Source organism: Alnus glutinosa, chromosome 2 (genome assembly GCF_958979055.1).
Source record: "Alnus glutinosa chromosome 2, dhAlnGlut1.1, whole genome shotgun sequence".
Lineage (NCBI taxonomy): Eukaryota > Viridiplantae > Streptophyta > Magnoliopsida > Fagales > Betulaceae > Alnus > Alnus glutinosa.
Genome location: NC_084887.1, coordinates 30,069,285 through 30,085,569, shown reverse-complemented (window position 1 = coordinate 30,085,569; position 16,285 = coordinate 30,069,285). Strand labels below are relative to the sequence as shown.

At 34.2% G+C, this 16,285-nt stretch overlaps 4 protein-coding genes across 4 annotated transcripts; 3 read left to right on the top strand and 1 right to left on the bottom strand.

Moving 5' to 3' along the window:
* Positions 1 to 855: 855 nt before the first annotated feature.
* Positions 856 to 6,506, bottom strand: LOC133859339 (uncharacterized). Its single transcript, XM_062294716.1, has 4 exons — positions 6,292 to 6,506; positions 4,832 to 5,199; positions 2,613 to 2,655; positions 856 to 1,806 (listed from the first exon to the last, which is right to left on the bottom strand). The coding sequence occupies exons 1-4, from the start codon at positions 6,413 to 6,415 to the stop codon at positions 1,367 to 1,369; spliced, it is 975 nt and encodes a 324-aa protein (XP_062150700.1). The 5' UTR covers positions 6,416 to 6,506; the 3' UTR covers positions 856 to 1,366.
* A 1,060-nt stretch (positions 6,507 to 7,566) lies between these two features.
* On the top strand, positions 7,567 to 10,766 carry LOC133859338 (large ribosomal subunit protein uL22c-like). Its single transcript, XM_062294715.1, has 2 exons — positions 7,567 to 7,917; positions 10,239 to 10,766. The coding sequence occupies exons 1-2, from the start codon at positions 7,668 to 7,670 to the stop codon at positions 10,613 to 10,615; spliced, it is 627 nt and encodes a 208-aa protein (XP_062150699.1). The 5' UTR covers positions 7,567 to 7,667; the 3' UTR covers positions 10,616 to 10,766.
* A 1,077-nt stretch (positions 10,767 to 11,843) lies between these two features.
* On the top strand, positions 11,844 to 13,037 carry LOC133861194 (uncharacterized). Its single transcript, XM_062296918.1, has 2 exons — positions 11,844 to 12,218; positions 12,762 to 13,037. Exons 1-2 carry the CDS (start codon positions 11,969 to 11,971, stop codon positions 12,914 to 12,916), a joined length of 405 nt encoding a protein of 134 aa, XP_062152902.1. The 5' UTR covers positions 11,844 to 11,968; the 3' UTR covers positions 12,917 to 13,037.
* Positions 13,038 to 14,201: 1,164 nt separating this feature from the next.
* On the top strand, positions 14,202 to 14,654 carry LOC133860485 (uncharacterized). The gene has a single exon (XM_062296074.1). The coding sequence runs from the start codon at positions 14,202 to 14,204 to the stop codon at positions 14,652 to 14,654; it is 453 nt and encodes a 150-aa protein (XP_062152058.1).
* Positions 14,655 to 16,285: the final 1,631 nt, after the last annotated feature.

Sequence of the window (16,285 nt, the reverse complement as noted above, 5' to 3'; positions counted from 1 at the left end):
TATGTTAGAATTATAAGACTCTTTTAAAGTTTCACCTAAATTTTAATTTTGAGTAACCAACATCTAATAATTGCAAAGTCTTCCAATGTTTTTCATTTTATCACATTTAATCTAAAATTTTACATCTTTATCACAAGGCCACAAAAAATAAATTATATGATAATATGGTAAGTATATGCATTTTAAGAATAGGTATAACATAGAATAGAAAAGCGTTAATAATAGCATTGACCTCATAATTTAGTATAAGAAAATACAACGTATATATATGCATATATTTATTTAAAAAAAAAATGATTTGAATAAACAATATCTTTTCATTCATTTATTAACTTCCCAAAAAGTTAATTCTACTTCAAAAAGATGAATTACCCATGTAGAACGGATGGATTATAAAGAAGCTTATAGATAATAAATTCTACATTAATGATTCCTTATTAAATGAAATTGAGATTTATAAACAATTTTAGAGAGCTCTACAACTTGACTAACATTTTAGGAGTAATAGGGCAGATGTGTTCTTTTTATAATGGAATAATTATACAAAGAGGACTAGAAAGCCCATTTGTATCCTCTCAAATATCATGTTAGTTCTCCATATAGTATTACTCTTTAAGAAAGTGATGTTTATATGCCATCTGTATTTAGCCGCTTTGCACCTTACAAAAAGAATTGGGGGAAGGGGAAGGAGAAGGTGGAGTGCGGCAACGGACCAGTTCTATTTTCTTTTCTTTTTTTCTTTTTAAGTAATTTTTACATGATAAAGTTTTTTTTTTTTTAATGAACAAGGTACATGATACAGTGTTATGAATGGAGATTAAGATGATCAATGCCTTGATAAATGGTCCAGTGGTATGAATAAATAATAAGAGGCAGACTTACTTTATACATTTAGTTCAATAATAATAGTAAAGGGACTAATACATTGGACAATTAAAGGGTCAGGAGGACACCAATTTGTCTCCATTCTAGCCAAAAGAGTCCTCAACAAATGAGTCCCACGCCTACTTTACAAAGTACAAAGACATGGCAATCCAGTCTATCTAGTCATCAATCCTAAGAACCAAGCTTCGTTTCCAATGTTGCTTCTTCTCTGAAATGGAAAGAGAACAAGAAACTTAAGCTCAGTTTTTGTAGACATTGGTAATGCTGTTAGACTTCGACTCCCAGAGCTGGTGTGACCTTTACATGGCCATCATTTATAAAAGCTGCATGTGTCAAGTTTAGCTCCAAGAGACACATTCCCACTCTTTTGCCTCGATGTTCATTTCAATAAGCACTTCTTGACCATGGTCCATGGGCGAAAACCACATTATGTCAACCAAGGTTACAGAAATTAGTTCCAAGGTGATCCGCTCGGTTCATACTAGATAGAGTTGACAGAGTTACCATCACTGCTTTCACTATCAGTGCTGCTACTATCGCTTCCGCTTCTACTCCCACTACTGTCACTCCGACTGCTACTGCTGGCGCTTGAAGTCTGTTCCTCTCTCGCCTCAGCATTCACCTGAGCTCTAAGGGCTTCAGCAGCATTGGGGCCGTTATCTGTTTCATCATCACTGACGTCTACTTCAGCAATCTCATCGTCCATGTCAGCTGGATGTGGTAAGTTAATATCAAAAACCGAGTTGAATTCAAGTTTAGTAATATTTTCTTTCTCAGCTGTTCCACAACCATCGTCATCATCATCATTGACTATATCTAAATGTTCCTCCAGTTCAAAATCCGTGGAGTCTGGTGATGAAGTTGATGGATTTGGATGTGAAGGTGGATAATCCACTTCCTTCTCATTTTTAGCTTTCACAGCTGGTCAGGAGGATAAATAAGTAGGTCATTATAACATAAATGAGAAAACAGATCCATGTTTACTTAAGAAGACACAAAACAGCCATCAAGGCTAATTAATGCAGAAAAAAGAAGCCATTTAATGCAATTAAAATTACCTAGTGTTAAAGATTCAGGTTAGCAAAGGGTAGCATTTTCAGACACAAACTGATTTGTAGATAAATTGATTTATTTTCATACATCCATTTATTTACAAAAAAAGTTTGATTTGAAATATAAAGGCAGGAAGAGATAAGTGTTAGGTTCTGCACTTTTGGGCATGAAGACGAAAAATCTATGGTTGAGAATATGTATGTGTGTGGATGGCTGGGTGGCTTGTGTGCCTGTGCAAGAATAAACAAGAATTTAAAGAAAATGCTGTCACTGGGATCTTAGGCAATCAAAATTCTGCTTCCAAAATGTTTCAAATTTCATATTCAATGTGAGTTTCAAATGACATACAAATACAACAATTGATTTTTTTCTATTTCAAACTCTCAATGGAATGCAAAAACACTAGGCATAAAGAAAGGCCAGAGTTGACTAAAGTTTTAAAATTTTTGACTTAATTGTTTTGCCGTCTTGAACAAAATCGAGCTCCAAACCCCCTTTTCCATTTAAAAGCCCTCTACAGCAATTTTCAATTTCCCTAAACCAATCTGCAAAAATCTTAAACCTTAATTTTATGCATGCAAAAGGAATAGATCATTTTCTAGCCTACAGCACATTGAAATTTTATCCAAGCAAAATATGAAAATAAGGGGGGAAGAAAAGAAATAAAGAAATACCTAAGCTCTCTGAGTTGCCAACATCAATTTGTTCATACTCAGCCTGTACATTACACAAAGAAGAAATTTAGCTCACTAATAGAATTGAAGAGGAACTCACAAAAACAGAAGGATTACAATGCCAAACACCTGCATCTAACTTTTTCAACCTTCCTTCCCGGGGCATATGGATAAGTATGAAGAGCAAAGAATGCAGTAAGCACGTAACTCAATCTCCAAATGTCTAAAATGATCCTAACAAAGCATACATTAATTTATAAAATAAAAGGAAAAATACACATAACCCCCTCAAATTATCACATCATTGTCAATGTCTCTCCCAAATTACCAATTGTGTCAATGTCCCCCCCCCCCCCTAAACTACCAAAACATGTCAATGTCCCCCCTAATGACAAAAATACCCTTCATAAAATTATTAAAAAATAAAAAAATCTAAAAAAAACAAAATTATAAGAAGAAAAAAACTGATTTTTCTTCTTCTTCTTTTTTTTTTTAAAAAAAAAAAAAATTGTTTTTATAATTTTCAGTTTTTTTTTTTCGTTTTTTTTTTTAAAAAAAAAATTAGTTTTAGTTTTTTTCAAATTTATAAGAACATTTTTGTCTTATTAAAAAAAAAATTGGGTCATTTTTGTCTTTTTGTTAATCTTAGGGGGAAGACACTGACACAACTAGTAGTTTGAGAGGGACATTGACAATTGAGTAATAATTTGATAAAGATATTTGTACTTTTCCCTAAAATAAACTAAACTGCATTTCATGCCATGTTGAATCCTGCAAAGTAGTAATTTAAAGCAGATGTATGAATTTGATATAGCCCCAAAGAACTAGCATCCTGCCCTACCAGTAAGAGACAACCTCTTGTGCAGGCATACAATGCATACTTGTTACAACTACCAAAGACATGTCAATGATGTCATCATAAGCAGGTTTCTACTTTCTAAGTTAGGGTGTAATTGATTCTGTCTAGGTTGTTAACATTATAACTTTGTGAAGAGAGGTTAAGAATATCAATCTGAAGAGTACTCCAACGTAAGCCACACACTAATACCACAAAACCTCTAAAAAAGAATTCTTAAACATCAAGTAAACTTATACCACCAAATTTCTATGTTCAATCTGGGTGAGTTCAGGTTGAGTGGTTGCAATATACAAAATAACAAAACGGATTTACCCCATCTGATTGACCTTTCATATCTCTTAACATCAAATATCCTATTTGTCTCCAGGCACATATACATGCATGCCTACCAGGTATGCATGCTTCTTCGACAGGTATACTTTGAGACCCATCCATAGTCCAATTCAATTACATGTCAAGTCTCCCCTAGTCAACTGAAACCAGCTAAGTCCATGCCAAAACTGTAGATATGAGTCAGGTAGGTCACTTTTTGGCCAACCCAGGTTCCACCCATTTCGTAGTTTAAAAAGTAAATGAGCCTAGTCAAGCACTGCGGCGTCCAAAATCAAACTGAATTATAGCTCAAGATTGAGCTTAATTATTATGTTCAAACTCGTTCAGTATTTTCCTGAACAAGCTCAAGTATGTTCCGAGCTTTGTTAAGCTGGTTAAGCAAATTAATTTAATCTAATTTTCATTCCAAAAAATAAATAATCTAATTTTACTTAGAAAACCCATACTCCTACCTTTGTTTATGCATATTAGCCACCACACATGTTTTAAACATTTACTAACAAATTCAATACACTTAATTGGTGATAACTATTATAGAGCATGAAATAAAAATGGATTTATTTGACTTAACAAAAAAAAAAAAGTTGTACCACAGTCATCATGAAAGAGTATGATGTTTTTGCTCACAATAATATCCAGCCAATTGTTCAAGCTTGTTTCATTGAGTAATCAAACTTCAAACTTGAGCTCGAGCTTGGTTTGTATGGTGAACGATGATCTAAAACAAACATCTTAAAAACCAAACTCGAGTTGTTCATGAGCAACTTGGTTTGTTTTACAGCATTTTTTATGTGTCTGCTATGGTCTAAATGGTCTAAGCTACTTTGATTGAAAGAGCTCAGATATGCACTTAAAACATACCATTATCTAGTAAGTTTAGTATATGCATGCCATAGCAATGCAAAATAAAAATGATTATTTCTCTTTGCATCTTTTGATAAACGAGTTCGCCCAATGATCATTTGCTCTTTTGATGTTTTTATGCTTGAAAGAAATATAAGAAATTGGAAAACCAAAGAAAACTCACCGATACTTGATGAACCATGCCTTTGTTCAAAGACTGAACTTTTGCCTCTTTATCCAGTGGTGGTGAATAAGATTCTGCAGTTGCTCCAACCAAAGCAGTTGGAGCTGAGGTAGCTGCAGCTGTGGACTCACCAGGCAACCGAACATGCCTCAGCCGCTTCACTGCTCTGTGCAACCGCTCCAACCGAAAGTTCTGACCGTCAAAGAACAAGACCGCATCATTCTCCTTGTAATCCTCACTGATACCTTCAAAGCTAACTTTGGGCTTCCCATGTTGGTTATTGTGAAATTCCACTGTAACTCTGTTGTCCTTGTTCTTATGGAGTGACCCGGATTGGTTCTTATCAATTGAAGCTGGTTTAAATTCATCTGGGAAAACACATAACTGAGGACATTATCTTTTTACACCCTTTCAATATAGAAGCTAACTATTTAAAGAGTACAAGTAATTGATAAAAGATGTATACATTTGTATACTATATATATAAAAGTAATCGAAATATCATTAAAAGCACAAAGCACCCCCATGTACAAGAAAAGCCACCTATCTAGTAGAAGCAAAAAGAACAAGAAAAATCTTGATAACTAATTACCAAAGGAGAAACATAAGCTGCTGTCCAAATATACAAAGTGTTGATAAATAAAAACTTAATCTCCTTCAAAGTCATCTCACGGTCCTCAAAACTCCTATCATTCATTTCCCTCCATAAACACTACAAAAGGCACGAAGCCACCATATTCTACACAGCAGCATTCCGAGTGCTGCCGAATCTGTATATTATTATCAACCAAATTACATCTTTGAAGAGCAATTCAGGCAGAGTTCAGTTGATACTTTTTGTCCCAAAGAATATAATCAGCAATAATTGTAAGAATCCAAAGCTCTTATTCTTTTTCTTTCTCTCGTTTTCTCCACAACCAAATAGATACAAAAAAAAAAAAAAAAAAATAGTCGATTTCATGACAAAACCACCATTTATTTGGATTAGGATCCACAACAATTAACTGCCCAAATTGCTAGATGTGAGAAACCCTATATAGGACCTACCTGTCGAAATAAGTTTTAGACTGCCCGAGAAGACTTCGGCAAATGGGTCCCATATAGTCTCTTACATTATCTGCCAAATTACTAGCAATTTGAGCAAGTAATTACCGTGGATCCTTATCCCATTTATTTGCACTTAAATCTGTTTTGAATAATAATAATAAACCTAGCTCATCTAACATTCAAAGTCTTCCTCTTTTATCTCGCTATAAAATTTTCTTACCAGAAAACTCTGCATAACACAATCGCAATTAAAATATAAAATTTTAAATTTTAAAAAGTATAGGTTCCATCTCAATACAACTATTCGGTCCAAATGAGTTAATTTTGAGCCAAATTTTTTCTCATAATTCTGAACCCAAACTAAACCAAACAGAAGCCAGGAAATGGATTTGATTGAAAATGGAGAGACTTACAACGTAAAGTGCAGAACTTGGAAGAGGAATGGTGATCCTTGAAAGAAGGTCCTAAGGCTAGGTTGTACCACCTCTCTGGCTGTGGAGCAGTGCTGGGCTCCTCTTTGTTGTTGCTCTTTGCCATTTTCTTTGTCCTGTGACCCAATTCAAACTCTAGGGATTTGGAGTCAGTTGCACAGAGAGAGAGAGAGAGAGACAGGTATTGTGAAGGAGAGGGTAGTTTGTTCGTTTTGTTCGTTTTGAAAAGAAAACAAATAAAATAGTTTCTATTTTTAATATTTTTAATATTTTTCTAAAATAAAATATGAGTTTTATTCAAAATGTATCATCTTTAATATAGTGAAACATATTTTAAACCCAAAAATAGGTTAAATACCTTTTTCTCTACCCGTTTAACAACTTTTTTATTATTATTTTATTTTTTATGGTTCATTTCGTATCGTAGATAATACATCGTTTATTGCTAAAGACGGAGATGATATTTCCATCCAACTTTTGTTAAAAAATTAACAGAAGTCAACGTCACATACCTTAAAAAATCGACGTGTGTCCTTATGCATAATTAAAAATAAACAAATAAAAACTAAAAAATAATAAAAACTTTAAACGGCCAAAACCTTAACATGACCTTTTTTCCTTTCTTTTTGGGCTTATATGGGTAGTCGAATCACCTCCAAGAGCCATGGAGTGGTTCAGCCATCCCCAGACCAACTTCAATCATCCCTATTTTTTAAAAAATAAATAAATAATAAATAAATAATTTTTTTAAATATTTATTATTTATTTATTTTTAATTATGCATATGGACGTGTTCATTTTTTAAGGCATATAACATAGAATTTCGTTAAATTTTGAATGAAAGTTTGACAGAGATACTATATCTGTCTTTAGGATAGAGATTAAATACTTGTTTAGGAGCATAGAGATTAAATAAATAAGGAAAGTTACACTTTAAGTGTTTACTTTTTGATATGATAATAAAAATAATCATTAAATTTTTTACAAATTAATTTATATATTTTACATCAATAATAATTTTTATTATCGTATCAAAAAGTAAACACTTAGAATCACGTGTAACGTTTTTCATTAAATAATTACATAAGCACAAAATTTGGATTAATTACTTTCAAAAAAAAAAAAAAAAAATTGGATTAATTCGGATTTCGATTCAACCCATTACAACCCATCATAGCCAACTTTAACCGATAATGTCCGATCCATAACCCACCGGCCCAAGTCAAAATCCGAACCCACTCCTTTATCCACTGAGCCGTTAATTTTTCTGCAGACTTTTATCAACTTCATTTCGAGTCCTCATCCTCCAAACCCTATCCCTGCCATAGTTCACGCTCACAGCTTCGCTCAGCTGGGCCATGGCTCTCTTGCTTCCTCACCCGCTGGCTCGCTTGCCGTTCTTCCATCAAACCCCACGGATGGCTCCGCCATTGCACCGAGCTCCCACGTCGGAGACGGGCGTAGGGTCGCTGAGATTCTCGGCCATTCGCTTCCCGGCAAAGCCTAGTGACCAAGTAACCGTCAAAACTTGCTGGGGTTCCAAAACCCAATACGGCCCTGTGCTCATTCGCGCTACCGCTAGCGGCTCTCAGGCTGCTGAATCTGAAGGTACCCCCCTCAGCCCTTGTCAATTTGCTAAGGCTAAGAATTTATCTGAGTTTGTATGTTTATATTTTGTATTACTGAGAATTTTTATGCATGATTTGTGTTCAGTTGGGAAATAAAATTTTGATGATTTACTTGGTATGTATTCGGCTCTATATGGTGTTTTATAAACCAATGGGTGTATGAGAGGGAGGTGTATTTATAAACTTGATGAACATGTACCAAAATGGACAAAAAGATTGGGTATTTTTAGATTATCTCTAATCAGTTATCGAGCTGGTACAGAAAGAAATAGAATCCAAATGCTGAGTAATTGTTCATCAATCCTTAGTGGCTGGAAAAATATATGAAGCGACAACGATTAACAGACTCTATGAAGTAAGAACTATTGATAAGTGATCAGAATTTTTTTTTTCTTTAATATTGAAGCAAAACACAAAAATTATTTAACAACCCCAAATTGAGCATCTAACTGCAGACAAATTAAAACCAATTCTTGATGAAATATAGCGTATAAAAAAGAGGGGGAAAAAAAAACTTGACAGCTTGACAATGACATTTGGACTGGAGCATTGGAAGAGGTGGATTGGTGCTGTTGTATGTTGCCAGAAATCTGTAAGCTAGAGACAAAACTATAGCGGAGGATGGGAAGTCTCGAACACTATGTGTTTCTTGTTTGACTTTACATAGCAATTATATGAAAATTTAAATTGGTCCATGATGTTTGACCTTGTAAAAAAGAAATCCCTGTGATTTCGAAATGAGCTTGTAAATCCCGATGATATACCTATGTGAGTAACGTGACAAAATGGCTATTTTGCGACAGAGTCCTTATGAGATTACAATATTACCATCACACTTTTCTTTGTTCTTTATTTATTTTTTATTTGATGATAAAATTATAATTTCATAACTCATAAGGATTTTGCGGAAAAAAAAAATTGACCAAAATTTATACAGAGGAATCATTCTTGTTATGGAGGCATACCACTAGGATTTATAAGGTCATTTTGAAACTATAGGGATTTATTCGTTATAAGGTCAAACTATGTTTCTTAAAAAAGAAATGGGTTTCTGAAAACAGTTCAATGGGTTTCTTTTTTCTTCCTGAACAAAAAACAAAAACCAGTTCAAAGAACATCATTTTTATGTTCTCCTACTATTTTAAAAAATAATCTTTTTTTTTTTTTTTTTTTTACTGTTTTCTGTTTTTGTGTTTTTCAAAATCTTAGGTGTTTCAAAGATTTGGAAAGTTCCATGGAGGATATTTTAGCTTCGTTTTTTCGTACGCTGTATCTTTAGACAGGGGCTTTTTTGTCCCCACTGTCAATTAATTTTGTTGATTTCCTTGTTCGTTTTTTTATTCCTAGTTGAGTGTTTCATTTTGTATACTTCTAGTGTACTTAGGGGCGCCTTACGCTTTCAATAAGACTAAATTTACTTATAAAAAAAAGAAAAATTCAAGAAAGATTTTTTAAACTCCCTTCATCCTATAATAAGTGATTCATTTGGTATTTTTGCATTTTAATTTTGTTGAAAGTTTGTAATGTTTTAGTATTAGTTACTTTTTAAAATTTGTGTGTTTCTCAATTTGAGCCGCTGGTTATGAACTTATGGGACGAAGGGAGTAGTAAAGCCTTCCCAATACACCAAGCCACTACCCTCTACCCATTTGCTTTTTATGCCTAAGAATTCCAGGGACAGCTACTACTCTACCTGTCTTCATTAGGTCCTGACACCCTAAAGAAACCCCAACGTAAATCATCCTCAATATTTTGAAATAAACTGTTTTGGAGATGTCCTTTGAGATAACCGATTTGGACATGATGAACTGTTGGGCAGTGGGCCACAATGGAGGTGTGATGAGGGAATTTCATGCTAGATTGGAAGTTGGACTTGAATGGTGAGTGAGGCAGCGAAGGTGTTTAGATGATATCCAGTCTAGCTACTGTGGAAGTCTGAAATTTTTTATGAAGTATTGACAATTCTTTTGGTTGTTGCTTAAAAATCTTTCCAAGTAAGGGGGGATGAACTTACTGCTTAGAAGCTTTTCAGTGAGAAAGGGAACAAAAATGTTGGATTTGGTTTACTACAAGAGATATTTTGTGGCTGTGTGCTGATTGATATATACGGAGCACATATCTGAGAATGTTGAAGTCATGATTCATATTTTTCAGTTTGTTGACATTTTACTTTATTCATCCTGTTGTGTATTATAAATCTAATTGGATGATCTAATAGAAATGGAATGGAGAAACTTATTAGTTTCAAAAGCTGATGCACTTCTGAACAAAATAGTTTCATGTGCTTATGTAACACTGCAGGGATGGTGACAACCAAGAACAGAAAGCAGGGCAGTTCTGCAGAAGCATATGCAATTGGTCGCCACATACATATGTCTGCTAACAAAGTACGAAGGGTAATCGATCAGATACGGGGACGTTCCTACGAGGAATCACTTATGATACTAGAACTCATGCCTTACCGAGCATGTGATCCGATTCTGAAATTAGTTTATTCTGCAGCAGCAAATGCTAGTAACAACTTGGGTTTGGACCAAGCGAGCCTAATTGTTAGTAAAGCTTATGTTAATGAGGGTGTCACCAGGAAAAAGCCTAGACCTCAAGCTCGAGGAAGAGCTTATGCGGTAAGGAGGCGCACTTGTCATATAACCGTTGCAATGAAAGATTCAAGCGTGTAATACATGCAACTTTTAGAACCATTTCAATCTCAGGTTTTCTTTCAGCATGTAATATCAACTGACATGCAACTGTTGTAAATTCCATAGGAAATTGTAAGTGTAATCCTATGCCTTTTAAATCTTATCAATGTCTTTTAATTTTTTTAGAAAATTGCATTTAACCCTTCTTTTTCCTTTGTGATTACTTTCATGAGAAATTATGAGATTGGTTTATCACTTATCAAAAAAAACTTTCATGAGAAATTGTTTTCGGTAGGTTTTAGAATCAATGTACTATAATGGCACTCTTTTGAGAGACTCAGGTTTAAATTGGCTATGAATACTACGAATGTGCCAGAGTTCTTCATTACTGGGATTTCTGTGGGTCTGAATTTCTTTTACCTTTGATGCACCGTTGCTCACTCCTATGATGACTAGTGTAGTTGACTATCTTCAAGACTTCAACGATCAACGCATTTGCTCGCTTCTCTCACCCGGGATTTCTTACTGTTTTCTCCAAGTATTGTGTTTGTTGCCCGTGAGAGTTAGCTCTAATGGTGGCTCGTTTGGTGTAATACCATGACGTTGGCTGTTCGATTCTCCTTTCGTATGGTTCTTGCGGTCGGGGTCGTTTATCTAGGGTTTTACCGGATAAGGATGGGTCTAAAAAAAATTAAAAATAAAATTGGGCAGCTAAATTCATGGACATTTTTTTTTATATTGAATATGTACTTTAAAAGGTTTTAGAGTAAAGGTCCGTTTCGGTTTACGATTTTAAAAAATGCGATTTATAAATAAAGATTTTAAAATGTGCGATTCAAAAACGAAGTTAAATATTAGACAAAATTGCAGTTTGATCATTAAAATTGTAGATTACCTTTTAAAATTTTGCATTTTAAAAAAAAAAATAATCTTGTTACCTGCGATTTGAAAATGCAGTTTTTCTACGTTTTTAAATCGTAATTTTTTATAAACGCAATTCTCAAACGATTCGTTTCTTGCGATTTGGTATAAAATCACATTTTTTGTTTACGAAATCACAATTCTAAACGCACTCTAACTCCTTCGTAAAGTCTTTAAATTAGTCATCAATTTTGAATTAAATGATACAGGTTTTATGATCAAAGCATATATTACATTTGGAAGATTTTAATTTTTAATAGTTTATTTAATAATAAATATGAAATTAATAGTATAATCGAAACCATCATAAAATTATCCTAAAAATTGAATTAGTGATTTACCAGGATCTTCATAAGTTCCTCTTCACTCTTCAGTCTTCACTCCTCACCTCCTCAAAAACTCTATCTCAGGCAAATCACAAAAGAGAAGGCACGGACCAGTTTTTTTGTTTTATTTTTTGGTCTGAGACCCATGGCTCTAGCTCTTCCTCATTCACAGGCTCGCTTGCTACTCTCCTCTCAAAGCCCACCGGTCGTTCCTCTATTCCGGCGAATACGAATGTCGAAGACGAGCGTTGATTCGCCGCCGATCCGCGCAATCCGATGCTCGGCGAAACCGAATGACCAAGTTACCCTGAGAACGTGCAAGAATTGCAAGACCCAGTACGACCCCGCCCTCAATCACCCCCGCGCCTGCAGCTTCCACACTGCTCACTTTGGGGGTACGATATTCATTCATTCATTTATTTGTTTCGCTTTTAGCTCTCCGTTTTCTTGTATGAAAAATTGTTCTGAAAAATCTGATGTTTGGGAAATTTGTATGTTATTGTGAATAGAGTAAATTCAGGCGTGTTCGAATTTTTTGCAATTTTAGAATTGAAGAGAGAAAATGAAAAAACTTGGAAGCATAATCTGAACATACAACATACATTTGTTTGTTTGCTGAAAGACTATTTGTTCATGAAATTGTTGATTAGAAAACGATAAGTATGGAAGTATTCGTTAGAGGAAGTGATAACTTGACTGTAGAAATTCTATTTTTTGAGCAAATTTTTCTCCTGCAAATTCTCAAAATTCATGAATGGCACACATTTGTTGGGAGCAGAAACCAGTTCAATCCAATATCAACAGATTATCAATCCAAATCGTTTTGAATCTCTACTTTTGTGAGGCATTGTCTCTTGATATTTTACATGCTCACTTTTGCTTGTCTTTTGGAGTTTAAATTTAGTTTAGCTTTGATTTGCCATCCCCTATTCCCTCAGGAGAAACAATGAGGAAGTTTGAGAGTGTATATTCAGGAGGCACCATGGATACTCCTGGCTCCGGCAAAGTTCTTCAATATTGGCATTGCTGTGGGTCTGAAGATCCCTTTGATCCTGGATGTACAGCAGCTCCCCATTCCTCCTATGATGATTGATGAAGCTGCCAATCTTCCACAATTTAAATATGTAACACCCCCTTTCTGTAGGTTCGAACCAGAAATGCAAGGATACAAGAATTCTATAAACTGAAAATCAAAGCAAAAATTAAAACTTAAACGTCAAACCTTATTCTTAACATAAGAAAGCATGCTGAAATATAAAAGAACTAATCCTCTTTAAGCAGTTGTGTCGCCTGAACGACCAAGATCGACTGTGAAAACGAGGATGTCGTGGACAGGTTCTACAGGCCGGAGAAACTAGAGTCATAAGCCTTCACCTGGAAAATGATTAAGTCCTTGCATGTAGCACATTAGTTTGCTTGGATTGGATTTACAATCGTAGACTATCAGTTTGTAAGAAATTTGTAATAAAAACTGCATTACCCGTAATTGCACTCAATATCTTAAGAAAAATACTCGATACTATAATTGTATCCAATATTCGTTCAACAAGGCGGACGCTGTATTTCTAGTTAACCCTTGAATTAATCATTGTTAAATAATAATAATAATAATAATAATAATAATAATAAAGGTTAATGCTAGTGAGCAGCACTTTATCAGCACTTTTTTCGAATAAATTATGAATAAAGTACTGCTCCCTAGCATTACTCTAAAAAAAATCTAATGGTTGACTAAGATTTGGAGTCTCATGTTAATATAATTGAACAATTATAGAATAAAAATATAAATTATAGGATAAAATATAATATTTAGCCTTAATCATATGAGAGAAAGATGATTAGCACCCACCCCCATATTAAAACCCTGAAGGGAGGGATCACACGGCTCTTATAGTTGCATTCTGACTCTGTGATGTGGTAATACTAGTATCATCACACATGCTTAGGCAGCGACACGTGTTAGATCTCACTCTCTTATCATATGGTAGCCACATGTAATTCCCTTGGAATCCGGCATATCCTATGTAAGTACACCTGCCAAAGTTCAACGACTATAAATTATTTTAATAAATAAAAAATAAAAAAATATATTTTGGCGCCGACCTTATTGCTAGCCAGCTTCCCAAGAAGAGAATAACTAAACACACGGCACGCACCACCGAAGTTTTATATTAAGTAATATTAAAGGAGACGGCGAGACGCGGAGAAAGGACACGTGTCGATTACCCAACGAAGTTTTGGCTAACCTTAGATCTTCAGGAATCAGGTTCGTATCTATTAATATGATTATGGACGCCATCTCTTCCCCATCCATCTTTCAGCTTCGATTTTTCTATTTTTCAGCTAAGCATTTCAAATTTCATTCACTTTGTACAGCAATGGAAGCAACTTCTCTATTTTCCTCAGTACTCCCTCCTCCTCTGCCATTTTCCCTGGGAAAAACAGAGTGCAAGAAAATGAGATTCTTGCATGGGAAAAGATCAAGCGGCGCCATGGTTTTTGCTGCTAAAAGAGACGACGATAGAGGATGCTCGGTGGATGAAAGCATGATCATCTTGAGGAAACGAATTCATGAGATGAAGATGATTGAGAGGAATTATGAGCCGCCGGAGGAATGGACGGAATGGGAGAAGAGATATTACACGTGCTATGATGAATATATTTGTCAAGTAGTGGGGTTATTACAATCGTATTTGATGAACACTAGGCCTAGCGTCTCTCTTGGGATGCTTGCACTCATCACCATGAGTATCCCGGCGTCGACGGTCATGATTGTGCTTCGCTTGATGGAGGGGGCTAACGGGGTCCTCTCTGCCGTTCATCACGGTTGATGTCTGGTCGTTCTTGGAGTTATCTGTGAATTTAAATGTATGGATATATATTTTTATATATTTCGTTTTCCCTATTTTTTTTTTTAATTAAACAGGGAAACGACAAGAATTATGTTTATGTATGCTGTATGCATGTACATGTTTATATCTATGTATGGATGAGTATTGGATTCAAAATTTATGTTTCAATGCCTTTTTTAATGTAATTCTATAATAACCTATTAACCTTAGAATTTGATGTTAGTTTTAAGTAAAACTTTGAAATTTCAATTGCAACAATGTCCATCTATCTAATTCAAAATCATTACTATACCAATATTAGCTGAAAAAATATTTATTATTTATCTTTGAATAAGGGTGTGTTTGAGATTACGATTTCGTAGACAAAAAGTGTGATTTTAAACCAAATCGCAGAAAATGAACCGTTCGAAAATTGCATTTTAAAAAAATTGCGATTCGAAAACGCAGAAAACTGCTTTTTCAAATCGCACAGGCAATGTGCTTTTTTGAAAACGCAGAATTTTAAAATCTAAAATGAGATTTTGTCAAACGCTTATCAGCGTTTTTAAATCGCACTATTTAATCACAAAATTGTTTAGTACTCGTGTGTAAGACGTTACAGATAAACGCAATTTGATCAATTAAGATGACATCACGAGAACTGAGTAGTATTTAATTACGTACATGATTTCATTATAATTATATTAATTCAGAATGACAATATGTGGTAGAAATGGAACATTTGAAACCCTTCACATGCACCCAAATGATATACATACATATATATGATTATGAATGCATGTATGTAGATGTGCTAGAAACACTTAAAACACTAATAACATTATTTATAGTTGAACACTATTATTTAGATCACACTTGCTAATCATTTTGCCATGAAATTTTCATTTCATACATTATTTAGCTTCAAACATTATCTACTTATAGTGGGCAAAGGAAAAAAAAATATTGCAAAACCGCTATCAGGCATCATCTATTTATAGTGGGCAAAAGGAAAAAAATATTGAAAAAAAATCCTTTTCTGAGCATTGTGTTTTCTTCATATCCTTATTTTTAACGTCAACTCTGATCTTCTCCCTAATTTTGTTAAACGACCCACATATGAGTACTAGCAACAGACTTTTTAAATCTTATTCTCTTCCCGCGGCCTAAATATAGGAAAAACTCTTAAAAAAAACATTTGCAACAAATTCCCTGGTTCTTCCTTAAAATTAGGAAAATCCAAGGGAACTAAGTATTGGAGCACTTTTACTTCCCTATCTATTATTTTATTAAGAAAAAAGCTTTATCTTTCCTCTTTTTCTTCTTTTTTCTTTTTTTCCTAGCATTTATTTGGAAGAACATTTAAATGGCTTTATCTTTTATCTCTCTTTTCCTTAAAATTTATCTAAAGGAATATTTAAATAATATAAATAAAAGATAAGGAAAATATTGTGGAGTTTATTTGAATAGAAAAGCAAAAAGGTGGCTAGGTTGATTCTCTAAATTTTTTTTAGATTCGATCTCATTCCTATATTTGGCTATGAATGAGCCCTACATTTTTACTTATTTACTTGACGAAACTACTCGATCAGGAAAGTGATGATTGATTGATATTACGTACGTAATTAATA